Source organism: Pyxicephalus adspersus, chromosome Z (genome assembly GCF_032062135.1).
Source record: "Pyxicephalus adspersus chromosome Z, UCB_Pads_2.0, whole genome shotgun sequence".
Classification (NCBI taxonomy): Eukaryota; Metazoa; Chordata; class Amphibia; order Anura; family Pyxicephalidae; genus Pyxicephalus; species Pyxicephalus adspersus.
This window is the reverse complement of record NC_092871.1, coordinates 85,093,047-85,120,935: the sequence shown is the minus strand read 5'-3', so window position 1 is coordinate 85,120,935 and position 27,889 is coordinate 85,093,047. Positions and strand designations below refer to the sequence as shown.

The window sequence follows — 27,889 nt, the reverse complement described above, 5'->3', positions numbered from 1 at the left end:
GCAACCATTATTTAATGTACAGCGCTACGTAATATGTTGGCACGATATAAATACTGTTTATAACTTTAAAATTTTATATAAATTGGAATTCTCTTATATTCCTAAACTGTGTACATAAAGTTTCTATATGTATGTCATTGTGGCAGGACTTTATCTCTATTGACTCCCACCGATAACAATAAACCCTTTTTTTGTTAGCCAAAATTCAGAGGTGGGGAGAGCTGACATCTAAAATCAGAAGCCCGCCTTTGGACTTGTGTTAACCCATTCACTGTTACAATAAGTATAAGATTTGCCCACTTTTACACCAAGTCACCCTACACCCGGCCCATCGGAGACAAGAAAGTGTTAAGGGGCATGGCATGAAAATACATAGAATTCAAGTGACACAGAGGGGACACAGTCACTTTAGAGTGTCAGTAACAGAGAGGAAATACTGAAACAAAGAATCAACTCCTCGTCTCAATTTCTGACACCATGGGTAAGCCAAATCATCTCTATCTACCATACAACTAATTTGTATTTATTTCTATAAAGCGAAGGGGTCAGGATTTGGTACAGTGGAATTTGGAATTTACAGGGGCTTTCTGATATTGTTGCAAAAAGGAACAAATCACACTACTTTCGCTGCAAACCAAAATGTAACTGAATGCAATGAATATCATTATCGATTTTATTATAAACTCATTCTATCTATCCGTATCTTTTGTTTAGTATTATTATTATTATTATTATAATAAATAAACAGGATTTATATAGCGCCAACATGTTACGCAGCGCTGTACATTAAATAGGGATTGCATATGACAGACAGATACAGACATAGGAGGAAGAGAGGATTCTGCCCAGAAGAGCTTACAATCTAGGAAGTGGGGGAAGTAACACACAATCGGATGGGAGATATGTATTGGTGGGAAGTTGTGAGGGTTTCAAAAGACGGGTAAGTGAGTTTGAAAAAATGGGTTTTGAGAGCTCTTTTAAATGAGCAGAAAGTAGGAGCAAGCCGAATAGGACGAGGAAGACGATTTCAGAAAGTCGGGGCAGCTCTAGAAAAGTCCTGGAGCGGTGCGTGTGATGAGGCTATGAGTGAGGAAGTCATTAGTAGGTCATTGGAGGAGCAAAGAGAGCGGCTAGGGGGGTATTTTTCTATCAGGTCAGAAAGGTAAGTGGGGCAATAACTGTGGAGAGATTTGAAGGCAAGACAAATAGGATGAGGAAGACCATTCCAGAGAGTTGGTGCAGCTCTAGAAAAGTCTTGTATCCGTGCGTGTGATGAGGTTATGAGTGAGGAAGTCATTAGTAGGTCATTGGAGGAGCGGAGAGAACAGCTAGGGGGGTATTTTTCTATAAGGTCAGAAATGTAAGTGGGACAAGAACAGAGGCGGGATTTGAAAGCAAAGCACAGGAGCTTGAATTTGATTCTAAGGTGAAATGGAAGCCAGAATGGAAGAGATTCAGCAGAAGAGGAGTGGTGGGAAGGACGGATAAGTCATTTATAATAGATTGTAGAGAAGAGAGAGTTTTATTTAAAGTAAGTGGTTCTTCATGTTTGCTTCAAATAAATAGTTTTCTAGAATTGGTACAATTTAGGATCCTGGGTAGCTGGAGCAATTGTCTCTCCAACTTTTTTAGTAAGCTGTTCTTGTGTTAAGCATTTAAAATTAAGAAAATGTAAAAAAAAAATTTAAAATTCTATCCATCCCTATGTTTTTTTGTATTTTTATAATGTCTAAGTAGTGCTTAATGTTTGCTTCTTTTTATTAGTTTTATTGAATTGATGCAATGTATGTATGCAAATTTTTATTTTACATTAAAGCAAAACTTTGGATAACACTATGCATCCTACAGAATAGATTCTGAACAAGCAGTAAAATATCCACAAGCCTCTGTAGCTAGAAATATTGTGGAAGAATTCTTCATTTCCATATCCTAGCTCCATTCCTATGACTTTCTATTGTTGCAAAATGTTGGCAGTCGTCTAATGTTAGAAACCGACTAAAAATCCACAGAAGAGCCTTTGTTGGGATATTTAAGGGTCTTTAAGAATGAATTATTACACAGTAAAAGCAGCTAGAGAGGTCAGTGATTGGCTAATTCTATTGTCCTTGATTTATTAAAGCTCTCCAAGACTGGGGAAGATAAACTATAATGGCAACCTTGGTGATCTAATAAACCTGGAATGGATCAGGATTGAAAACATTTGCCAACTACAAACGAAATAATAAGAAATCCATTCCAGGTTTATTGAATCACCCAGGTTCTCTTATGAGAGAGAGCTTTAATAAATTACGCCCATTTCTTGAAGATCTTGTACTGTATGTTCAGAATATATTTCAATTTTTTTTAGGCACAGGCGCCCCAAGGGGTCTTGTCATAAAGCCGTGAATCTGACATTTAATGAAACTGGTGGAGAACTACTGCTATTGAAACATATGGACCTGGAAGATACTTCAGCAGGAAATGTATTAGGTAGTTCTAGAAAGAAAAAACATAATTATTTTTATAGTGTTGCTTAAAGTATAACAAATATTTTGAAGGGAAGCTAGTAGTAATTAGTGACAGCTGGACTCATTTTGTAATGGTGAAGATGTTTCGCTGCTCATCCAAGCATCTTTTTTCATCCAGTTGGATTCTTTGCAAACCAGCTTGGATAAGACTCCAATTTTTTTTTAAACCAGAACAGGAAGTCTTTACATGTTTAAAGAAGAACAAGAATTTTAGATGAATATGTGCAACTACCACTAGTTATACTGTGACTTTACTACTACCGGTACTATACTTTGAAGGGAAATAAAGGGGTTTCAACATATCATGTGACATCATCATAAAGGCTCCAACTTATAGTATTTGCTTGTAAGTAATGGACAGTTCAGTTGCTTTACCACAATTGTTTATCATGACAAAATTCCTAAATTTAAATTTTTGGAATTGTTAGGAATTCGGGCATCCGTGCCTGTGACCCTACAGAATCCTGACTAACAGATGAAATTATTATTATTATTAATATTATTATTAAACAGGATTTATATAGCGCCAACATATTACGCAGCGCTGTACATTAAATAGGGAATGCAAATGACAGACTAATACAGACAGTGATACAGGAGGAGAGGACCCTGCCCCGAAGAGCTTACAATCTAGTAGGTGAGGGAATTTCACACACAATAGGAGGGGAGATATGTAGTGGTGGGAAGTAGTGGTGGTTTCAATTGACAGAAGAAGATGGGTAGGCAAGTTTGAAAAAATGGGTTTTGAGCGCTCTTTTAAATGAGCAGAAAGTAGGAGCAAGCCGAATAGGACGAGGAAGACCATTCCAGAGAGTTGGTGCAGCTCTAGAAAAGTCTTGTATCCGTGCGTATGATGAGGTTATGAGTGAGGAAGTCATTAGTAGGTCATTGGAGGAGCGGAGAGAGTGGCAGGGGGAGTATTTTTTTACCAGGTCAGAAATGTAAGTGGGACAATAACTGTGTAGGGATTTGAAGGCAAAGCACAGGAGCTTAAATTTGATTCTAAGGTGAAATGGAAGCCAATGGAGAGAACTACAAAGAGATGCAGCGGAAGAGGAGCGGAGGGAAGGATGGATGAGTCTGGCTGCAGCATTCATAATAGATTGTAGAGGAGAGAGGCGGGTTAGTGGAATACCAGAGAGGAGGAGGTTACAGTAGTCCAGACGGGAGATGATAAGAGTATGTACAAGGAGTTTGGTGGTCTCAGGGGACAGGTAGGGGCGGATTTTGGAGATGTTGCGTAGGTGAAAGTGACAGGACCTGGAAATGTTCTGAATATGGGGGGTAAATGAGAGGGCCGAGTCAAAGGTGACACCAAGACAACATGCCAGAGGTGAGGGACAAATAACAGTGTTATAACAGTTAGATATATGTCAGGGGGGGAAATTATCTAATCAGTTATCTTAGTATGCCCTTTTGTGTTAAGTGTTGGAAAATATTCTATTAATATAGCAAAAAATCCCATAACAAAAATCAGCTTATAAAAATGTTATATTAGTTTGGATGCAGGGAAGTTAATCGATTGCACCGGTTCCTGGAGGTACGCCACTGCTGCTTTACTGATGTGAAATATGTAGAATTGGCTAAAACATTTGATGCTATTTCTGGTATGCAGAAGAAGATGCAAAACTCTGGGGTTTACATGGGTAAAAAAAAGGTAAAAAAGAAGTAGACCAATTTATTAACGTTTTTGTGTGTCTTGGCACATTGCTCACGCATGGACAAGCAAACCCCCGTTGTTTGTGTGCACCCTTACTGCAAACACAAGCACAGACCCCCTCTTAGATTGGGTAAGTTATCCAGCATGTTGTGGTGTGCAATAGATTGTAAGTTTCAGCACCCATTTGAATGCTAATTAAGCACTAGAATGCTTACTCATTGTGCTTGCAAATGTGAAATGCGTAAGGGCAACAACATGCATCCCAGTCTGGTGATGCTTTTATATAATATTTTCATATTTGATAATTATCTTCTAGCAAATAAATACTACAAGCATCCTAGTGAATAAATGTGGGGAGTAGGGTCCACCTGGAACAAATCATTTAATGTCTACATAGGCAATAATATGCCTAAAATACACATTTGCTCTACTGTTATAACAAACTACTGTTTGCAAATGTTACATGTAGGAAAAAAATGTAATTATATCTTTAATGGTGGCCGTCAATTACACTAAAAGCAAAAAAAAAGGTATTCTGTTTGCTGCACTATGGCATCACCATGGATGTTCCCAACAGAACCTTCATGATCAAATAGTTGGTTGCCCAATTTGTTGGCTGGGGTGCGGACTGCATAACAAAGTCCTAGGAGATTGACATATGTTCATTATTATCTGTAGGACAGCCTTGGTGGACAACTAGAGGCAGCTCACCACTCTCCATTAGCTGGTGGAAATTTCTACCAACCTTTTTGGAAGTGACAACTTCTTGGCCTAATGGGCCTTCATACCAATGACAAACAGGATGAAACGTACACATTCCTGCCAATTACTCCATAAGAGTTCATACATAGTAGGAAGATTATTATTAATATTATTATTATTAAACAGGATTTATATAGCGCCAACATATTACGCAGCGCTGTACATTAAATAGGGATTGCAAATGACAGACTAATACAGACAGTGATACAGGAGGAGAGGACCCTTCCCCGAAGAGCTTACAATCTAGTAGGTGGGGGAATTTCACACACAATAGGATGGGAGATATGTAGTGGTGGGAAGTAGTGAGGGTTTCAAAAGACAGAAGAAGCCGGGTAGGCAAGTTTGAAAAAATGGGTTTTGAGTGCTCTTTTAAATGAGCAGAAAGTAGGAGCAAGCCGAATAGGACGAGGAGACCATTCCAGAGAGTTGGGGCAGCTCTAGAGAAGTCTTGTATCCGTGCGTGTGATGAGGTTATGAGTGAGGAAGTCATTAGTAGGTCATTGGAGGAGCGGAGAGAGCGGCAGGGGGAGTATTTTTTAACCATGTCAGAGATGTAAGTGGGACAATAACTGTGTAGGGATTTGAAGGCAAAGCACAGGAGATGAATTTGATTCTAAGGTGAAATGGAAGCCAATGGAGAGAACTACAAAGAGATGCAGCAGAAGAGGAGCGGAGGGAAGGATGGATGAGTCTGGCTGCAGCATTCATAATAGATTGTAGAGGAGAGAGTCGGGTTAGTGGAATACCAGAGAGGAGGAGGATACAGTAGTCCAGACGGGAGATGATAAGAGCATGTACAAGGAGTTTGGTGGTCTCAGGGGACAGGTAGGGGTGGATTTTGGAGATGTTGCGTGGGTGAAAGTGACAGGACCTGGAAATGTTCTGAATATGGGGGGTAAATGAGAGGGCAGATAATCACTCATGGTTATGATTTGCATGAGTGCCAAAGCCTGTGAAACCGATGACTTGAGTTGTGTTACACACTTACAAATCAAATTCACAATTGGTTTATCTTCTATAGTTTGGATTTTTCTTACAGCTCCATTAAAGGAGACTTTCAGAATCTCTAAGGTTGGCAATGTGCCGGTCTATTCCATAGTCATTAGATTGAGCAGTTCATCCCTTTAACTATATTGATTGTGTATTTATAAATTTGATCAACCAACAGTCATTATAATTGTGTGTGAACTTGAAAAAACCTCAATAGGTCAGGTAGGAAATTTCTATCAATCCTTCAACATCCTGATGGATCTTGGAGACCCCTCAGTCACTTTAAGCTAAAACTTCAGATGGCTTTTATAGTTGGGGTTTCTTATTTTCCAGCATCCATCCCTCCCTATTTTATTTGGATAACACTTGGACTAATTTCCACACCAATAGCAACAACAGCAGCAGCACATAAAGAAAATGATGACAACGCTCTGATAAAAGAACCAGATTTCTTGTAAACCGTGAGGAGGAAGAAAAGAACAATAAGCTTAGTGTTGTTCACAAATGATACAATGTGCAATTATGTCAGAATAACTTCAACCCTAAATAATGCTGAGTGTTTTTTTTTAGGATTTTTTACTCATGCAAAATCATGTATTGGGTCGTCAAATGACTGCAGGGCTTTAGATACGCAGAAAAGTCAACTTCAGTTGGGTGGTAGGAATTCAATAATTATGTTCAGGTCTGAAAAACTTCATCATTTTTATGTAAAAACATGTCAGATATTAAATGCTATTGATATTGAAATGTCTGGGTCCCCCAGGGTTCCTTCATAAAGGCATAATAGAGGTCAAACTTAATTATGCAATGTAGCAACCAATAGTAACCCAGTGCTACCCACACATTGATATATTTGTCATATTCCCACCTAAAAAATATAAAATTACCAAAGTTGGGTGCATGCACATAATTAATTGAAGTAGAAGAAAGAAACCTGAAATGCCTGGTGGATAGACCAGGCATTTTAGGTTTCTTTCTTCTACTTCAAATAATTATGTGCATGCACCCAACTTTGGTAATTTTATGTTTTTTGGGTGACAATATGTTATGGTTTATTCTACCGACTCCTTCATCTCTACTGAAGGTAAACACAATGCAATTTTTGGTCAGCTTGGCATTAGAAGACCACTAAATGGACCTGATTTAATTTCTCCAAGTCTTGAGAAAATAGACTATCATGGGAGAACCTGGGTTATCTGGAATGGTTTACTTAAAAAAAGCATAGTTGCAAATGTTTTCGATCTATTCCAGTTTTCTGAATCACCAAGGTTCTCCCATGGTAGTCCTTTTTCTCCAGTCTTGGAGAGCTTTAATAAATCCAAAATGAGAGAGAAATCCACAAAAGTTGCCATTGAAACAGGAGCAGGAAAACTTCCAGTTGGGTTACTTCTTCCAGTGACAATTATCTAGGTGATTTCCTTAGTTCTGGAAAAGTTTGCTCTTACTTTATATTGTCTACTGGGCAAGAAGAGAATTTAGTTCTTTCCAAAGTGGAGTAGGGCAATAAACAAATCTGATGTGGGTTTTAACCAAACAAACTCAACTATGGGGGAAACCTTGAAATAGTCTCGGGGGGAACCCTTGCCAGTAGTGATAATATGCCCAATTCATGGTATATTTGATTGGTCATTGGATGAATGCCACTTGGGAAGAGTTCCCCCAACATTGTTGGCCAGTGGTGAAAATGTTACCCTTACAGAAGGCCAAAAAGATCACTGGTGTCAGTGGTATCGAACCCGAAAGGCACAAATTTCTCATTGCTCAAGCAGCCCCAAGCAACCTCTGGTTGAGAAACACTGGAGGTTTCCTGTAGTTCTTTGATCTGGGGCAAATTAACATCTCATCTGTTGTATAGTTTTGGAACCAACACTTCTTTGTAGAGCCAGCTGCAGAATACCAACAATCTTTTTTAAGTTTTCCATAAGGGAGGCATTCTGATCGCTTTTGCAAGAGGGATGCTTTTTTCAGCCCAATTATTGTAGCGGTGATGGGTGTTCCAATAAAATAATATTAAAGTGTTCCTCTGAATTAAAAGTCTGGTTTTAACTATTTTGTACCCTATCCAACATTAAAAAATGCCTTTGAGTCAGTGCAAAGCATGTAAACAATGAGTAGGTTTGATCTCCATGGCTGATGTCATTGCTGGTACCATATTTTTATAGTAGGGCTCCAAACAGCAAACAATATTGTCTTAGACATGGTGGGTGTCCATGTAGGATGGCCCTACTAGAATTACATAGCAAACAGATCAACAAAAATCACTTGTTACATTTTGGGGTCTAACATTACTTTGCAGCCATATACAATGCGGGTCATTTATCGTCAACTTTGAAGAATATTCTGTGCGTTTATACCACAAAGTGGGAGTAGCGAGTGTTAATCAGTGTCAGGGTATGCCTGGCTCACAGTACATCAGTCATTTGTTTGCAATACAGAAGCTAATTGTCTACTTGTGTGGCTATATGTGGGGGTGTTATATATTGTGTACAGGTTATGAATATAGTATCTGTATACTGTTATGTGTCTGCATGAGGCGTTATGCACCCTAGGTCAAATATGCAAGAAAACAAAGGAGCAGTGTTTAGGCTACGTAATAAAAATGCATCGGCTTGTTTAACCACATCAGTGACACTGTAGCAAAATAATACAAATGTTTATGTTTTCTTTATGTATCAGCAGAGTTTAGGGTTTTGAATGACTTACTTGATTGACTGGGAACCTATAATACAGCTCTGCCCAAGGAAATTACAATTCAGAATACTTTTTATATAAATATTTTTATTTATCACTTATTTTGTGCTTCCTCATGATATGGTCGATAGTATTTAGCCTGATGGATAGTGTTATTGCTAAAACAGTTAAGGACATTCTAAACTAGGCTTATTTTAGCCTATTTAAAATACTTCTTTTGTAAATAATACCAGTGGGGAAAAAAACCTTTACAGTGATGGTCAATGGAAACAATTTTCCTCTTATAGTTGTGATTAGAAGGAAGAGTGCCACTTTTGCATTGGCGGTCAATGGGAAGAATGCTCTTCCAACAGTGGTGATTGGAATACTAGCCCTACACATAGCTAAAAAGATCACTTATGTGTAGGCTACTATCCAAGCACCCTCAGAATCTTCTAGAGCAATGTTTGTGGACCGTTTGTCTTTCATGTCTTTAGGGAACCCCTTCTATAATTACTATATCCACAGCTCACAGTACATTAGTGTAGTGGTCAGTAGGAAGATTTCCCCTAACATTGCTGACCACTGGGAAGAATGTCACCCTTACAGATCATTGGGGTCACTTATATTGACCTGAGAGGTGCAAACTGCTCATTACTCAAAAAACTCCCAGCAACCCCCGGAGGAACCCTCTAAAGGAGTCTTGGTTGATAACTGTTCTCCAGCGTAAACTCTATAATAATGGTTTTGGTATAGAATGTCCATCAGGCTCAGGTAAGAGTCCATGGAACCATGGTTGAGAAACCAAACACTGCTCTAGAGGTTTTTAGGAGTTCCTTGACCTAGGAAAAATTAACCTCCCATCTGATGGATCCTGCATAGAACCAACACCTCTGTACAGAGCCAGCTGAAGGACACCAATGATCTTTTTGAGCTTTCAGTAAGGGTGGCTCAAAGAGTTCAAGGAATTCCCTAGCAAACTCTGGAGAACCTTGGGGTTTCACTGAACTCTGGTTGAGAAACACTGCTTTGGAGAATTCCTAGATCCCTAGTTGAGAATGGCTGTTCTAGACAAATACGGGGCCTCCATCTTTGAGCAACAGTTGGGAGAAATTCATCTCCTGTTCTTGTGAACCTGTTCACAAAGCAAGCTCATAAAGTCATGATCTGATATGGATGTGGAGGAACTTGAGTGGCCTGCACAAAGCCCTGACCTTAAATCTACTAAACATCATTTGGACGAACTAGGACACCACTTGTAGGACAGATCTTCCCATCCAACAGCAGTACCTGACCTCACATTCAACTTACTGGCTGAACAGGCACAGATATCCTCCAAAATCTTGCAAAAAGCTTTTCCAGAAGAGTGGAGGTTGTCATAAACAATGAGAGCCAAGTCCATAATGCTGGCCATGGTTGGCAATGGGATATCCACCAAGTTCCCATACGCGTTTGATAGCTAGGTGTGCACAAATGTTAGGTGATAAAGCAAACATAGCTCCCCATGTACGAGTATCTGTATATCAGCTCATTTGTATATTCAGATATCAGAAGACAAGGGACTAGTCATTAGTTTTGCCTGTGGTCCCCTTGCAGGATGCAACAAATTGTGTAAGGATTCCATCACCCAATCATCCAATTATGTTATCAGCAAACTCCAATAAATTATACTTACTTCATCTGCAAATGAATAGATAATTTAAATCAATACTTATACTTTTTTGGTTGATCTTTTATGAACTACAGGTTGACATTTTCAAATGTACACTGTGTTCTGGAGGCACCATTAATGATTTGATGGTGCTGTACTCCAGAATCGGCTGTTGGGTCTTGCTTGCACGTGCTTTCCTGCTCATTCCTCCTCATTTATTTGCTGCTGTATAGCCCCATTATGGATTCAGCATCCATTTAAAGTACTATACAGGTAGTAATTTTTCTGTTAAATATATACAGCATATATAACCGGAGAAAATTTGGAATTTCTGAAAATGCGGCACTCCTCAGGTCCGGAGGTTGCTGGATTTTTGAATGTCACCCTGTACCTATGAGTATCATCATGTATGCATGTGGATTGAGGCAGCCATTGTGGTAGTGCCAAGTTTATGTTACTTCATGTCAGAGCCTATTGCAAGAAGAAAAGACCCCCAATGGACTTTTGGGGGGGGTTTGTAATCCTTAAAAAGTTAACATGAGGGCATCCTGAGAAGCACAGAATGAGGAGCACAGTGTTCTTCTGTTTTTCCATTGTCCAATGGGGGCAGCTCCTAGGCCAGAATATAGTGCTCAATGGTAGTACAGTCTACAAAGTTTCCATAACATTTGCTCTTCTGATACAAAAATCAACTAAACTATATAAAGTACAAATACTAATTTTTTTTTACATGAAGTGTTATACTCAAATTTCAAAAAGACCTTCAACCAATGAATATAATACAAAAAATGGAAGAACATCAGCAGTACATCTGCTAAGTACAAGATGAAGACCACTAATATATTCCTTTGTGTGGTTCTCTTTCAGGTTGGCATGACGGCTGTATTCGTTGCATGGTTGGTGTTCCAACCGCGTCTGTAATTGCCACCATCCTTTGCTTCACTGGGGTGGCTTTGTTTTGTGGATGTGGTCATGAAGCTCTGAGTGGAACCGAAAAACTGATTGAGACATACTTTTCAAAGAACTACCAAGAATACGAATACCTCATCCATGTGTAAGTCAACATTTTGATGTATAATATTTATGTAAGGATATGATGTGTAGATATTTGTGAGCCATATTGGCAAAAATTGGCCATGTTGGTGCCCTCGGACTGTTACCCATAGCTCAGTGAAGATTGGAACCTTTGAAGGGTTCCTTTTCCAATATGGAGTCTTGGTGAGAGATATAGATGAGTTTCACTTGTGACTTTTGGTACACAAACCTAAAAAAGTTCGGTCTTTGGCCTCGATTTTTGTCAAAAAGTCAACATTTGCATTTTTTTTTGTCTGCTTAGGCTGCACACTTGACACATGCTTGGGAGACGGAATGGTTCATATTTCATTGTAACTTTTTGGTTTTCTCCTAAAGGGTCAATGGATTCCAGTATGCCATCTATGGCATTGCCATCTTCTTTTTCTTGTTTGGAATTCTGCTCCTGGCTGAGGGATTTTATACCACCACTGCAATCAAACACATTCTAGGAGAGTTCAAGCCACCAGCTATTAAAGGCGGCCTTATTTCTACTGTGACTGGAGGACCACCTAAACCTAGAAGTGCCAGGGGAAGGCAACCCATTCACACCTTGGAACTCCTCTGCCGCTGCTTAGGGAAGTGGCTGGGACACCCAGACAAGGTAAGGGTGAAGATGAAACTAATTTTGTCTGAATATAAGAGATTTGGGTATTATTACTTGAATCTTGGAGAACTTTGTGTAGTTCTAGTAGATCTGTGCAGTTATCCAGTGACACACTGTGCAGGAACTTCCTGTAATACAGACCAGTCATTGCTGCTCTCTCCTCTTGTGCAGGGTGACTGGTCTTGTCTCCGCCCCTGTTTTTTTTTTCAGCAGGAAGCATATAGTAAGCGGGTCTTCCTCCCACAGCTCTTCTCCCTGTACAATACAAAGGTAGTAATGGCCTTTGTGCTGCACAGGTCATCATCCTATGTGGCTCTCAGGTACAGATCATCCATAAATTTCTGTTCACTGCTGTAGCAAAGTGTGACATTCTTTGTGTTTATACTGTATTCATTGTAGTTTGTTGGAGTCACATACGTTGTGACCATCCTTTGGATCCTGATCGTTGCCTGCGCTGCCGTTCCCGTCTACATTTACTTCAACACATGGGTGACCTGTCAGTCTATCGCAGTTCCTGCCAAGACCTCAGCTGGCATTAGTAACTTGTGTGCTGATGCACGTATGTATGGTAAGTAAAAAAGTTTAAATTTCAATATATTATTATAATATATACCAAGAAGGAAAGGTTCTGTTCAATGGTTAGTTTTCAGTTACCCTACTTGACCAGAAATTGGTGAACACCTGACCATCACACCTATATGAGCTCCTGTTCAAAAAGAATGGCCATTAATAAGAAGTTGCTCCCCATTGTGGTTATACCATCCTCCATCCATCTGGAAATGCTTCCCATAAAATTTTCGAGGTTGTCTATTGGGATTTGTGGACAATTGTGAAGTCAGGTAGATGATGTTAGAGGTGAAGACCTGATTCATCCTTCTAGTTCATCTCAAGAGTGTTCAGTAGGTTTGAGGTCAGGGCTCAGGACACACGAGTTCCTCCACACCAAACTGGTGACCCCATGTCTTTATGGAGCTGTCTTTGTACCCCGAGAGACAGTCGTGGTAGTACAGAAAAGGGTCTTCCCCTTTCATGTTGGATGAGAAGACCAGGGTCACAGTCATGACCAGCTTTCCAATTCATCCCAAAGGTGTTCAGTTGGGTTGAGGTCAGGGCACTCAGGTTCCTCCACCCCAGACTGGTGACCCCATGTCTTTATGAAGCTGGCTTCATATATGGGATGCAGTCATGGTGGAATTGAAAAGGGTTTTCAACTTTCATGGTGGATGAGAAGACCTGGGTCACAGTCATGACGAGCTCTCCAGTCCATCCCATAGATGTTCAGTAGGCTTGAAGTCAGGACCACTTGATTTTTTCAACACCAACCTGGTCAAACCATAGATTTGGCTTTGTTCACCAACATAGTTGAACGAGTTTAATATGTCCTTATATGCTGTAGTATCAACAACAACTTTCAATGGCAACACCACAACTACACCAAGTAATAACATTCCAATGGATGTGTTCTTGGTATGTTGAAGACATTTTGGAGCCCTCCAAGCTGCAAAATGTCTTCAACTTTACAAGAACGTATCCAGTTGAATGTGACTAATACTAGATATACAATGATCTGGATAAATGACAACCTTTGCACACCCAACCTCCACATTTGGAGATTGCCCATACATCTGCCAATGTAGTGTATATATATAAGTCAACCCAATGACAAAAATGTCTTGAATTGAGTTGAATGGTATAAGCCCGTGAAATGTCTGCCAAAATGTTCCTTTATAACAGGGTTGGGCAAACTTGTTGGCTCAGGGGCCACTATGAGTTTTAAAATTTGACAGATGGGCCAGGCCAGTATCAGATGAATAGACATTGTTTGTATGAACCACTATAAAGTAGGTGTAAAAGCTGCTAACTAAAAGTAACAGAAAACATACATTCACATAGCATTCCATTTCAATGGGAACTATGTTGTTGGTCACCCCTTTTTTAGCCAGTGGACAGTTTTGTACCAATATTTGATGGGTCAGATTTAAAAAGCCCAAAGGGCCGTAGTTTGCCCATGCCTGCCTTATAACATTGCCCAAAGAAATTACCTCTTGGTTCTTTTCCTACAGGAGTTCTGCCATGGAATGCTTTCCCTGGAAAAGTGTGTGGAGCTAGTCTACTCGCTATCTGCAAAACCAATGAGGTTGGATGTTTTCTTTTTCATTACACTAATTACAAATTACAGTGGTTTTATTGAATGGCTAGGCCTCCATTGACTATGGACACAGACCAGTTAGTATTATTGTAAATGTTTTATGGTTTGTTGAGGTTCTATATTTGCCACAAGTCTGATAAATAAAGTGAAAGTTTAGTTTTTCTTAGAACTCACCTCTCTCACCCATACTTTAATGGCATCATGAATAAAGAGAAGGAGCTCTGTCCTAGGCTTTCCCTCAGCTTGTCCTATGACATGTCAACCAAGGAGCAACCAAGAAGGACTTCCCTGCAGGGCACCCGTGCTTGGATTATATGACTGCATTTCATTTCATTTCAAGAAGATATGATGTATGGGAGAAATATCACCCCCCATAGAGAGCCAAAATGTATCATTGGTGTCAGCTAATCTGACCTGAGAGACACAAATTATTCTTTGCTCAAGGAAACATGGCTTAGGACTGTTGAACATACTTCTTCATATAAATTGGGGGAATTCTGAAGACAAATCGGGGAGTTCTGTGGATGAATAGAGGAGTTATCTAGGCGAATGGGGGAGTTCTGTGGGTTGATAGAGGAGTACTGCAGGCTGTTAGGCAAGTTCTCTGGATGAATGGGGGAGTCTTGTAGACAAATGGGGGAGTTCTGTAAGCTACTGTGAGGGTTCTATAGGATATTGGGGGAGTTCTGTAGATGATTACTTTAGTTCTTTAGATAAATGGGGGAGTTTTGAAGATGAATAGGGGAGTTATGTAAATGAATAGGGGAATTCTTCAGATGCATGGGGGAGTTCTATAAATGAATGGGGGAGTTCTATAGATGAATGGGGGAGTTGTGTAAGTTAATGAGGGAGTTCTATAAGTAATGGGGGAGTTCTATAGATGAATGGAAGAGTTCTGTAAATGAATGGAGGAGTTCTATAAATGAATGTGGGAATTCTATGAATGAATGGGGGGGGGGGGGGGGTTTGTTCTACAGATCAATGGAAGAGTTCTCTAAATAAATAGGGGGATTCTATAATTGAATATAGAGTTCTATAGATGAATGGGGGAGTTCTTTAGATGAATGGGGGAACTCTGTAAATTAATAGGGGAGTCCTATAAGTGAACGAGGGAGATCTATAGATGAATGGAGGAGTTTGTAAATGTATTGGGGGAGTTCTATAGCTGAATGGGGGAGTTCTGTAAATGATAGGGGAGTCCCATAAATCAATGAGGGAGTTCTAAAGATCAATGGGGGGGGGGGTTCTATAAATGAATGGGGGAGTTTTATAGATGAATGGGGAGTTATATAAGTGATTGAGGGATTTCTATAGATGTATGGGGAGATTTGTAAATGAATGGGGGAGTTCTGTAGATGAATGGAGGGAGTCTATAGATGAATAGAAGAGTTCTGTAAATTAATGGAGGAGTTCTATAGATGAATGGGGGAGTTCTTTAGATGAATGGGGGAGTTCTGTAAAGGAATGAGGGAGTTCCATAAATCAATGGGGGGGTTCTATAGATCAACGGGGTTGTTCTATAAATGTATGGAGGAGTTCTGTAGGAAATGATGATAATTGATAACAGTACAGTAAACACAAACAAAACCATTATAATGGTGTATTTAAAAGATCAAAAGGAAACAACAAGAAGAAGTTCAGTGTTATGCACATAAACTTTAAAAAAATAAAGAGAAATTATATATTTTTACCTTTTTCTTCAGTTTCAGATGACATTCCACCTTTTCATTGTTGCCTTTGTGGGTGCAGCTGCGGCTCTTGTGGCTCTGGTGAGTTGTATTGATCATTTGTATGGGTAATGCAAAAACAAATGAAAATGATAGATTGTCTTACATAAGCCAGTGATTCCAATTCATATTTATAAACACCTTTCCTGACAGCAGGCTTCCAATGATAGAGTCATTCAGAAGCGATCCATTGGTAGATGCTGTAATATGTAGTATTTGTTTAAAGCTGAACTCCAGATATTCCTGTAGCTCTGAATTCATTATTATCATTAAATGTATTTTTTTTAAATGCAAGTACCTGAATTAGACTTGGTATCAGCTTCCCCTGTAAAGCAAAGCTTACACTAAGAAAGAGAGAAGCAGCATCAATTCCATATTACAGCAGTTACAAAGAACATGCAAATAGGAGGAAAGAGCTGAGTGGCAGCAAGAAGATCCTATCATTCCGCTGCTTCTTCTTTTCTGTCCAGTCACAGGCTGGAGGAGGGAAAAGACCTTTAATTGCAGCAGAAAAATAAATGTGGTCTGTGCTGTATCCAAAGGTTGTGCAAATCTCAACTAGAAACTAGATGGACAAAACACAAATCTTTTGGCAGACATAACATCTCATTTATTTGCATTTTATCTGTGTATTTAACTGTTTGCCTGGAGTTCAGCTTTATAAAATTAGGAGTTTATTTCTCAATTCTGAATTTGTTGCAAGAATAAATCCAAATGCCAATGTTCCCCAATTGTGCATTGGGAAGGGTTCTTTTACTGCACAGACCCAGCCATATATCATCGTTTGAAGGTGATTGTGGGTTTTTATTCCATATAGGCTAAATAAAAGATCAGGTAATAAGGTCTATTTATAAAACAGACATTCACTGAAATATTATATATCTCTAGTGGAAAATCAATTATTGCCATTGAAACACGTAGACCTGGAAGATTCCCCAGCAAAGAATGTTTCAGTGAATATCACTGCTTCATAAATAGAACCTAATGTGTTCCCGACATTTCTTTAGATATTCTTTTATCATTCATTTTTCTTTAAAACGATGGAGAGCTTTTCCCAGAGAGAATATGAGTTGTATTGTCTACTTAACCAGTTGCCCGATAGATTGTCAGTCCAGTTAGTGGCAGTTACCCAATATTCTTGTTTTTTTGTTTCAATGTTGGCCAGTAGGAAGAATGTTCTATTACTATTATTGGTGTTCTGTGAAAAAAATTTCTAGGAAACAGGCGGTCAATTGGAAGAATATTCAATTACATTGGTGGTTTGTTGGGAGATGGTATGTTCATTGTTCTTCAGTGGAAAGAATATTTTGAATCATTGGTTTGTTACATTGGTGGTCAGTGCCAATGCCCCCTATACTGGTCCCATTCTTCCAATTCAGCCATGTAACATTCATACTGGAAGTATAAGTGGACTGCACATTGATGGTCAATGGAGATATGACCATGGATGTTGACATGTTGAGTGATGGTCAAAAAAGAGAAGAACCCCTTTACTTGAAGGGGCACATTTTTTAGTTAATAGATGATCAATTAAGGGAATGTCTTGTACCATTGGTTGTTGATGAGGGTGAAGGGAATGTCTTTATAACTAGCGGGGGGGATGTCTTGTTTAACTGGTAGATGGAAGTATGTGTTGCAATATTGGTGTGAATAAGGTATTTGGTGGTCATTTGGAGAATAGCCTTGTTGTTTTGCTGGCCAGTGGGAAGAATGCCACTTACATTGGTGGTAAGAATATCATGATTTATTGATGTTTAGCTGGAGGAAAGTCTTGTGATATTGGCAGTCAATGGGAGAAAAGATTTGCTACATTGGTGGTCATTGGGAAAATGATTGGTTACATTGGCCTACAATGGGATAAATGATTGGTTACATTGGTAGTCATTTGGAGAAATGATTGGGTACATAAGTAGTAAATTGGAGAAATTATTGGTTACATTGGCCTACAATGGGATAAATGATTTGCTACATTGCCAGTCACTGGGAGAAATGATTGGTTACATTGGTAGTCATTTAGAGAAATGATTGGTTACATTGGTAGTCAATTGGAGAAATGATTGGAGTCAATTGGAGAAATGATTGGTTACATTGGTAGTCAATTGGAGAAATGATTGGGTACATTAGTAGTCAATTGGAGAAATGATTGGTTACATTGGCCTACAATGGAATAAATGATTTGCTACGTTGCCAGTCACTGGGAAAAATGATTGGTTACATTGGTAGTCATTTAGAGAAATGATTGGCTACATTGGTAGTCAATTGGAGAAATGATTGGTTACATTGGTAGTCATTAGGAGAAGTGATTGGTTACTTTACTGATCAATGGGAGAAATGATTGGTTACATTGCTGGTCAGGGTCAGTTTGAATCTTTTTCCTCATTAGTTAACAGTGGGATGAATGCCTTGTTATAATGGTGGTCAGTAGAAAGAATCTATTGATATATTGGTGGTCATTAGGACATGTGAGCAGTGTGAAGAATGTTTTGTTGCATTATTGGTCAGTGGTAGGGATGCCCCATTAAATTGGTGCTCAGTGGGAAGAATGTCACCCTAAACAGGAAGACAAGGTCAGGGGGGAATATTTTGTTTCAATATTGGCCAGTGGGAAGAACGTTTTATTACATTGGTGTTCAGTGAAAAAAAGGTCTTGTTGCATAGGTGGTCAGTTAGAAGAATTGTTACATTGGTGGTTAGTTGGGAGAATGTTTGTTACATTAATGGTCGATGCAATGGCCCCCTATACAGTCACTGCCCCCATGCTTCCAATTTCTGCCAATTGAGATTCGTGCTGGAACCATGGAGCACGGCCTGGGGGTCAATCAACCCAACACTGCCCAATGAACCCCCAGCAAACCTCGATGACCCCTGGTTAAGAAAGACCTTTAAATAATTTACCTGTACAGTACATCCAGGTGATGTCACAATGACCAATCAAGTGATTCATATTTACCTGCCTATTCCCTAATGTTCAAATATAGTCAAGTATTTATTTTATTGTAATTTTTTATGTTTATTAAGTAATGATTTTGAATATTAGGCAACAAGTATTTATATAAATCCACTGATTTTTTGTTGCATTTAGTAATCTGTTTTGTATAATGTTTCCTTAGTTATATCACATTTAGAGCTGAACTCCCAGCTAAATACACAGATGAAATACATTTATAGGGACTGTTTCACCTGCCAGAATATTTGCATTTCTGTCCAACCAGTCCTGACATTTACAACCCTGCAACACAGCAAAATTAAGCTGGTGATACCTATTTCCCTGTCACAGCTGTAAATGAAAAGAAAGGAATGTCCTCCCCCCTGAACCCTCAGCCTGCTGACTGCACAGTGAAAGAGCAGGAAGTGACTGATGAGTTCACTCCTCTTTCATTCTGCACTTTCCTCCTATCAGCATGTTCCTTGTAAGTATATTGGTCTGCAGAACCAAAGACTGACAGTCCTGTTGCTCTCTCCCAGCCGCATTAAGGTATTCACACTGGTTACAACTGAGAAATATATTTAATGCTTTATTATTGAATTCATAACTGCATAATTGTGTGCCTGTTATATCTGCCTGGAGTTCCAGTTTTATAGTAGCCAGTTGTCGCAAAAATGAATATGCTTTTCTGGTTGATATTTGACATTTTTTTTAGGTATGTAGATGTTTTATGAGGATGTAGTGCACAGGGATTGTGTGCTTGTGAAATTGAACTGGTCAGGACCAATACTGGATCATAAATCAGTATGGTTCCATGCATCCCTTGTAGGTATTTTACATCATCAGTGTAATGCCAAAGACACACTAGTGGTAGTGGTGGTGGTTGAAGTGGTGGGAGTATTGGTGGTAGTGGAGATAGTGGTGTTGGTATTGGTGAAAGTTGTAGTCATAGGTGGGTGGAAGGTCAGTTATAGTGTCCAGCAGGCAGCCAACCCACCAAGAAATTCCAGATATTGATGATTCTAGTGGCACTGTTGGCTCCTCAAGAATGTAAAGATTGGCTACAACACTGGGACTAATGGTGAGTATTATAAATGCATTGAGCTACACTTATTGCCTGGAAATTGAGAATATTCAAGAGGGAGACCGATAGAAGGGGTATTAAAATGTAAGATAGGAGGCAAGGTATAGAAGAGAAGGTCCTTACTAGAAGGGTTAGGTGCAAAAATGATGTGTAGCTGAAAAGTCCAAAAATGGACACTGAAAGGTATTCAGATAAAAAGTAAACCTTTGGTCAGCCTATGGGCAATAAACTATTTACAGAGAGGAACTGAGGTTCAAAATCCATTACTGACCTCTGTAGTTGCAGGTATTCTGGAGTAAATCATCCTCAAAATATGCAGCAGAAGCACTGTTCTCATTTGAGTAGTTCTCTCAGCAGCTCAGCTCACCCTGTTTCACCTCCCCACCCCTTCAGTCAGCTTAGGTACCACTTCTCCCTCCTGGAATTGATTTAGTAGCTTAGCACACTTTTTTTATCTTCTTAAATCATTGCCTCAGCAGCTTGCTATTTTAAGCAGCTCAGTCACCCTGTTGTATCCCTCTCCTTCCCCCTAGAAAGGATTTAGCCAGTTCACTGTCTAAGCAGCACATTACCCAGCTTCGTATTTTAAGCAGTTTAGATCATCCTGCTTCCTACTCCAGCAACAATTCAGTAGCTCAGTTCACCTTTCTATCTCTTTCCTGTAGCAACTCTGCAGCTCAGCTCACTCTGCTCTTTTCTCTTGTGCAATAACATGGCAAGCTTTCCAGCTTTCTAATCCCTGTGGATACAATGAATGGCTCCTTGTGGAGGAGCCCTTTTTTGTGTCTACAGAGATTGGAAAGCTGGAATGGTTGAGCTGAGCTACAGAGAGGAACTAGAGCCACTTTGAAGGTGAATTGCTCTACAGTACCTGCAACTAGAAAGAACAGGTGAGCAAGGATCAAATGCCAAAAGCAAAACTTATAAAGTCCAGATTTGATTTTATTGTGAGGCTATATTATATATTATACAGATAAACATTACTATTTATACATTGTGTATTCTTTCTTCCTTATGTTCCTTTGCAGCTCACTTATATGATAGGGGCAGCTTTCAACTATGCTGTGCTTCGAGTTACTGGTCAGGCCGGCCGTTCAAAGTTTTAAGCTCCAAGCTGGGGACTAAGTCAAAAAAACAAAACAAAACTGTCTTCATATTATGTTGATAATATCTTCTTTTTAATTCCTTTTTTTAATGGACTCATAATAATATGGATAGCGGTTTCCATAGCTGGTCTGCCCTTTGTATCCAGCTTTCCAACGCCCTAATGATACATTTCACCTCCACCATGAAGCTCTGTACAGAAAAAAACTATTGATGTCTTCACCCAAAATCACTGAAACAATGGAGACGAGTGTATGTGTTGTAGATTAGGATAAATTTGGGTAAAGGTGGGCAGAAATGATATAAAAAAATATATTTAAAAAAATGTGTTAAAAGTCTATGATACACAAAAGTTATTGTTGCCTGTTTCAGGTTCATCGTGTGAAACTATATATGGAGAATGTATAATATTAATTGAAACATATAGTACACTTATTCTTTTTTAGGATATTGAGCTTAATAATATACCACAAAAACCTTTATTATTTGACATACTCTTCATATATTAGCCAACAAGAATCCTAGTTTTTAACATTGCATGTGCAGCATACAAAAACGCCTTTTAGAAGTGCAATACTTGTGTTTGGTTACCCAAGTAAAGTTCCTAATTCACCTTTGCAAAATCAAGCAGCTTCCAACTCCAAAAACCACAACATACGTTAAGAAGAACTTGCTAAATTAATTGCAGTGTATACCAAAGCCTTTATCCTAGCCTATGCTTCTACTGACTATTTTAGATTATAGGTATCAAATGGGAATTGCTTATCCCCCAATAGTGACCTAAGCTTGGATGTCATTCCAGATTGCTTTAGCTAATATTCACCAATGCAATTAGTTCTTCATTAACCTTTCTGCTTAATATTGCATGCAGCCTGCAGCTCGTTTCTCCAGCGTAACATAAAGAACGTGAAACAGGTTGCTCTTCCTGATTGCACATTTAAAGCCCAGCTAAATTATAGCATTGGAACTATATGAGTATGACCTTCGTTATATTTTTGTGTATTTGCACTGCTTTAATCTGTAAAAAACTGGGCAAAGAAAACAATCAATATAGGATCATTTCATGCAGTTTTGGCATAGACACAAAACCCATGTACCAGAAATGTAAAATTATGCGTAGTCAATATTCATTTGCCAGAATATAATATCACTGATCATTTTAAAAATGGGATTAGAATCTTCTCACCTTATTGTCCCTTTTTCTAGTATACCATATTTAAAGCTGAACTTTGGCCAATCTTCTTGCCATTCTCAACCTTTCTTTAGGGTTGAGGTTAGTTTGTAGAGCAATCCAGCCCTATAAAGTTGACCCATCATTATTATTTTTCTTTCTTGAGCAGGGCAACCGGTCTGGTTACCGCCCCTTCCCAAAGGTGTGAGTGGATCTCCTGGTCTGTCCCCACCTTTAAATAATAGAATAAATAATAAAATATTATATATAATAGATTATTTAATAGAATAGAAAAGGTCAGAATTGAATAGGAGAAAAATGATTTTTGAGTTCAGCTTCATCTACTTCCAAATATACCCTTTTTATTCTTTTCATACAGCGGACACATTGGGCAGATGCAGAGGCGGGTATTCCTAGCATAGTCTAGACACGAAACAAGGGGATATACATGGGAATAGGAATCTCCATATAGGAGATGAGCCCTAGAATAATTATTCCTCTTTCCACTAACCAGTTTGTAATCTGTAAACTTGTTATATTCTTGTATTTAGGCCTATTCAGCCGTCATACAATGGATCACTCGTAGCAGACTGCAAAATGTATAAGACATATATTACAAATCATCAAGGCAAATACATAACCACATTAACTAATGAGCTCATGAAAAGAAACAAAAAAACTCAACTGCCCTCTGATATAATCAATAGATGGGCGGTATCTAATGCATCATTATAAAATGTAATAGTTTCATTGATAACGGCAATCGGTTCCATGTCCGAACGGTGCTTCCCCTGTGAGCTCATCGGTATGTGTACATATAATACGATAGATCCACATACACATACATCCCCGACACAAATCCAAAGGTCTCAGTATCAGGAATTTGTGTTAAGCTTTTTTCTCTTTTCTTTATTTTCTATTTTATTATTTGGTTGATCGTTATTGCTTGCTGTGAATCGCTAATTGTGAAATGTAAAAGTTTTAAAAACAATATTAAATTTGTCTTGGTGAAATTTTAGATGTGTCTCTATGGGTGAATTTATTAAAATGTGACAATGAATATCTTACCTTGATTTCCAGCTAGAAAACATAAACTGATACAAAGAACTGTCATTAGAACAGGAAAGGGTGCAAGAAAACACATTGTAAAATATCTTACCGCTGTTTGTAGATATTTTCACATTCAACAAGATTTTACAATCTTGAGATATGGGCAGCCTGCTGCAGAGAAGGACCTTTGCTTTCTATGTGGAAGCAGCGATCTCTCGGCAGAGGTCTGGCACACCCCCTGCTGGGTCAAACTCTCAGATCAGCAAGGAGTGTGCGCTTTGCTGATTTCATACCTTTATGCATGAATTGAAATGAATTCCTTATTATATAGGTGTACTGCGTTCCTTTACAAATGCATGTTTTCATAAGCTTGTTAACTACCTGCAGCTTCCTGTGTCACTTCCCTGCTCAATGACTCATAAAGAAGCATGATCACACCTTTGAGGTCCTCCTTGTCTTCTCCTCCTGTAATTTAAGAATGTTTTAGGCTCCCACTGGCAGTATTAAGTGATCCAAAAGAACCCGACTGCCTCACCCTGTATACCCAACCACTGTTATTTTATTTTCTGCTGTGCAGGGATTGCTAGAAAGATAATACATTATACAGTTTAGGCTATTCTAAATGATTATACAAAAATAAAGCTGAACTCCAGGCAGATAATAAAACATCAATGAATGCAATTATGTATTTATTTTAAAATTGTATTACAAACGTAATTATTGTAAATACCTGTTTTTGACTTCATATTAATAGCCCCTTGCAATCCTTGTACAGCAGCAATCAGACTGGGAGAGAGGGGGTGAAACTGAGAGCCAATCCAATGCCCTGTATTCACAAGGATTGTGCTGATTGGAGAAGACCACAGAGAGGTGGCCTCCTTAGCATGGTGGTGCTCTGGTGGTGGTGCTCTCTATGGTGGTGCTCTTCTCTGTCCAATCACAGGCTGGGGTGGGGAAGTGACATAGCTGTGTTTCCTAATGTGTTTCCATAAATTTCTTGTTGTTTAATCATTTTTCCCTTATTGTAATCTGGTTATGTTTTGATCATTGTATTGTATATCATGCTAGTAATTTTTTTTAGCACATACTCTATATGGGCAGAAGTTTTGTGGACACCAGAGCATTAGATCTTTATGAGCCTGTTGGTCAAGGGAATTAGAGAAAATCCTTTCCTGTCCATTGTCAAATAGTATGACATTGTCCACCTCCCCTTAAAGCCATTCATATGGAGTTGTTCCGGACCCCCCATGGCCATGATTATGGAGTTGTCCTCCCCTTTCTTGCCGTTAACATTCTCCACTCTTTCCACAAGATTTTGGAAGGTGTCTGTGGGGATTTGCCCCATTTGTGAAGTCAGGTAGTGATGTTGGGTGAGAAGACCAGGCTCACCATTCCAATTCATCCCAAAGGTGTTCATTAGGGTTGAGGTCAGAGCACTTGAGTTCCTCCACACCAAACTGGTGACCCCATGTCTTTAGGGAGCTGGCTTTGTACCCCGGGGGACAGTCATGGTGGAACACAAGTGGCCACAAGGCTGGAAGACTCCAATTGTCTACGTATAATGGTATTTTACCCCTTTGTACCAGTGTTACTGGACCCCTTATTACCCATGTATAATGGAATATTACCAAAACCCTTTACTGCAGGCACCTGGACTCTTTACCAAACATTTGAACATTTTGGACATTTTGAAGGTTGTCCACAGAGTGTGTCAGGTGTTCACAAACTCTGGCCATATATTGTAATATAAATTGACCTTCAGATTATATAAAAAGAAACTACAGGTTTATATCACCCACCAAAGCTCTCTGGAGTTCTGGTGGACACTTTACAGGAAGCGAGGCAAAAAACCCCAAATGAAGTATAAAAAGAAACACATGATGAGTATTTGAGTTGGTTCTCCAACTTGTCCATTAAAACCTGTAGACCGTGTGGACAACTAGGGCAGCAGCTTTAATTTCTCCATGTATGTTCAATTGCTGAATACTTTGAAACCCAAAAAGCACCTCACTTCCTCCTGGTTCTACATCTTTCCGTTAGCCATGGGAAGAAGGTGCCAGGATGGACCAAGAGTATGAACACAACGGGAGCAAATTAACGCTGCTGTAGAAAGAGATAGCTCTTTGTATCAACTAGCAGCAGTAGAACATAGTCACGTGAAATCCCAACTCCAGTTGGACCCCCTTTGTACTTTTTGAGTATATGTACCTTTTTGAGCTGATCTGGTCATATGATATCTTTGCTCTCTCTGTTGTGATGGCCAGGTCCTCAATGATTCAAATTATGGCTTCCCATAAAAAGCCATTATCTGCATCATTCTCATGTGGGTCCAGACCTGCTTAGCCCTCGGGGGTGGGTACTTGATGGACACCCAGGTCCCATAGGAAATGCTTAAGCAATGCTGGGCATCGGTCAACCCAATGAGCGGAGGAAGAAGGAGAAGGTGAGTAAAACTTGGAATTTTGTTTTTTAAAAAGGGCAGGAGGGAGTTTTTTGTTTAATCTGAGTTGGGCTTTCGGTGTTTCTTCTGGGTCCTCCAGGCACCAAAAAAATGAAATTTTTAAAAAGCTTTTTGTTAGGAATTTTTGAACCCAAAGGCAGACACCGGTCTCCCTTTTCTTTCAGATAAACGCCCTCATGTGTCTGTCGGCCAACAGGGTATATCACCAGCAAGCACTAGAGGCCGGAAAAAGGCGGGAGACTCCACAGGCTGAGAGCTCAGAACTTACTGAGATTCTTCCGGAGCTCCCACAACGAAGCGCAGAGAACCTGGTATAAAAACGCCTTTGTCTGGGGTGTCCCAGGTTGGGAGCATGCATTTTTAATGTCAGCTGTATAAGATAGGGACATTACATTTGTGATATGGCAGTTGTATTGATGTTGTCCTTTTTTATTATAATTTATTATTATTTTTATTTTTTTTCCTAAGATTATTGATTTTTTTTTATGATATAGGTTTCATCATCCGTTAGTTCTGTTTTCAATGCAAATGATTAAATTCAAATGATCTGAAAATACTAAACCAGTTTCTACAAAACCTTTTGCTTTTTTTTTTTTACTATACACTGAAAAGCCAACTTGGAAATTCCGACTTTTATGATTTTGTGATGGCCAAGTTCCCGTTGATTTACACAAAATGAAAAAAAGGAATTGCACCTCTTCAAGGTAAATTGGTAAAACAATCCAGCCATGGGTTCAAAGCCCTGGGGTTCACCTAATATCCAATCTGCAAGATGCCATACAAATACACACTGGCCGTGGTTTAAAATGTTACAGGTAGATCACACATTCCGCCAAACTCTTAACTAACGCGTTTCGCTCTGACTTAGAACTAAATTGTAACAACAAAATAGCTAAACTGTCTGCAATAAGCAGCATTGCAACTGGAAATGCATGCAGGCTGGACTTTGGTTCCTGTCACCTTCTAAACATCCAGTCACACCATGAATCAGCCACGGGATTTTGGTCCCAGGTGATCACAGACCAGGCACACAGACGTGTTTCGGTGCAGCTCAATCTAGAACCACAGAATGCAGCTTATCGCCTCACTCTGTCAAACTCCACATGTATATATTGAATTCTATCCCAACCAAATGGTGCTGCTGCCTTGATCCCTAGGAGCCTTCCCTAATGTATGTATGTAAAAGGTTCTTGGGAAATGTAGTTCTGGGAGCACTACATTCAAAGCCCTTGCAAGAACTTTACAAGCCCAATCATGAAAATAAAATGTTTCTTGCATCAATGTTTGGTGAAGACAACAGGTTGGAGATAAATGTAGCCAATTCCTGGACATACCCTTTATGCCCTCTCATAGGCTATAAAGGTTAGGAGTCTCTGGTAGAGTGTGTGAACCACCTGGAACAATTACACTTTGCTGAATACTAATAGACATGGCATTTGTATTGCTTTTCAGAAAGTCTAGTCTATTGTGTGCAGCAGTATTTACTCCTGTATGGCCATGCAGATCAATTGCAATAATAATAATATTATTAATATTAATAATTATAATATATTATGGAGTGTTAAAGGGATGCACCATTTATAGCCTGGAAGTATAAAGTCAGCTGGTCACAGCTAACCTTTGCTATGATGGAAGCCACCAATATCCAATTACTAGTGCCAGCAGCTCTCCTCTTAATTAGCACAGGCCCATCCTCATCTAAATCCTATACCTAATTAATCCATTTTATGCCAGTCTGAAAATTTGTTCTTTTATGTTTGAATACATTCTTCCTGGAGCATATTATATTAAGGAGGATCCTGATTCTTAATAAATCATGTGTTCTGCCTGCACAATCTAAAGCTAAAGTTCTTTGTAATAAAAATGATTCACATTAAATTCAATAAAGATTGTATTAACAATTATCAATAAACGATCTCCAGTTCAGTAAATGTGTCTAGGTTGGGATGATGTTATCAGTCTGCTGTATGCAAAAAAATGTATTGTGTACTTCCCCACTTATCAAACTGCAACATTGTAGCAAGTCACATTAGCTTGCTGCAGGCAGGAGGAAGTATTTCCTCAATCTCCTCTCCCAGTGATCAGACTGATTTATCTCAGACATTTGTGAGCAACACCAGGAACTGACAGCATCCAGGATTAACAGGAGCCAGCATCTCACTTGGAGCGGATGATGACCCTGAATGATGCGTGAACAAATATGGCTGCATTCCTTTTGGAGAGAAAAAGCAGATGTGCCATTGCATTGGCAAGGGGAACTGGGATCTCTGCAAAAAGTAATAAAAAACTGGAAATGTTA

The 27,889-nt window shown here is 39.2% G+C and overlaps 1 protein-coding gene across 2 annotated transcripts; it reads left to right on the top strand.

Moving 5' to 3' along the window:
* Positions 1–370: 370 nt before the first annotated feature.
* On the top strand, positions 371–27,889 carry PLP1 (proteolipid protein 1). Of its 2 annotated transcripts, none has more exons than XM_072430047.1 (7): positions 371–481; positions 11,108–11,294; positions 11,651–11,915; positions 12,318–12,486; positions 13,982–14,055; positions 15,771–15,836; positions 25,755–27,889. In XM_072430047.1, the coding sequence occupies exons 1-7, from the start codon at positions 478–480 to the stop codon at positions 25,905–25,907; spliced, it is 918 nt and encodes a 305-aa protein (XP_072286148.1). In that variant the 5' UTR covers positions 371–477; the 3' UTR covers positions 25,908–27,889. The 2 variants fall into 2 exon arrangements, with proteins under 2 accessions (XP_072286148.1, XP_072286149.1); XM_072430048.1 differs by lacking the exon at positions 25,755–27,889 and adding an exon at positions 20,833–23,097 and having other exon boundaries at positions 376–481.

Bases quoted from the DNA above. Each gene is read 5' to 3' on its own strand.
- PLP1 (XM_072430047.1), top strand. The intron at 12,487-13,981 runs GTAAGTAAAAAA...CTTTTCCTACAG, and splicing joins TGCTGATGCACGTATGTATG to GAGTTCTGCCATGGAATGCT. The intron at 15,837-25,754 runs GTGAGTTGTATT...CTTTTCTTTCAG, and splicing joins CTGCGGCTCTTGTGGCTCTG to ATAAACGCCCTCATGTGTCT.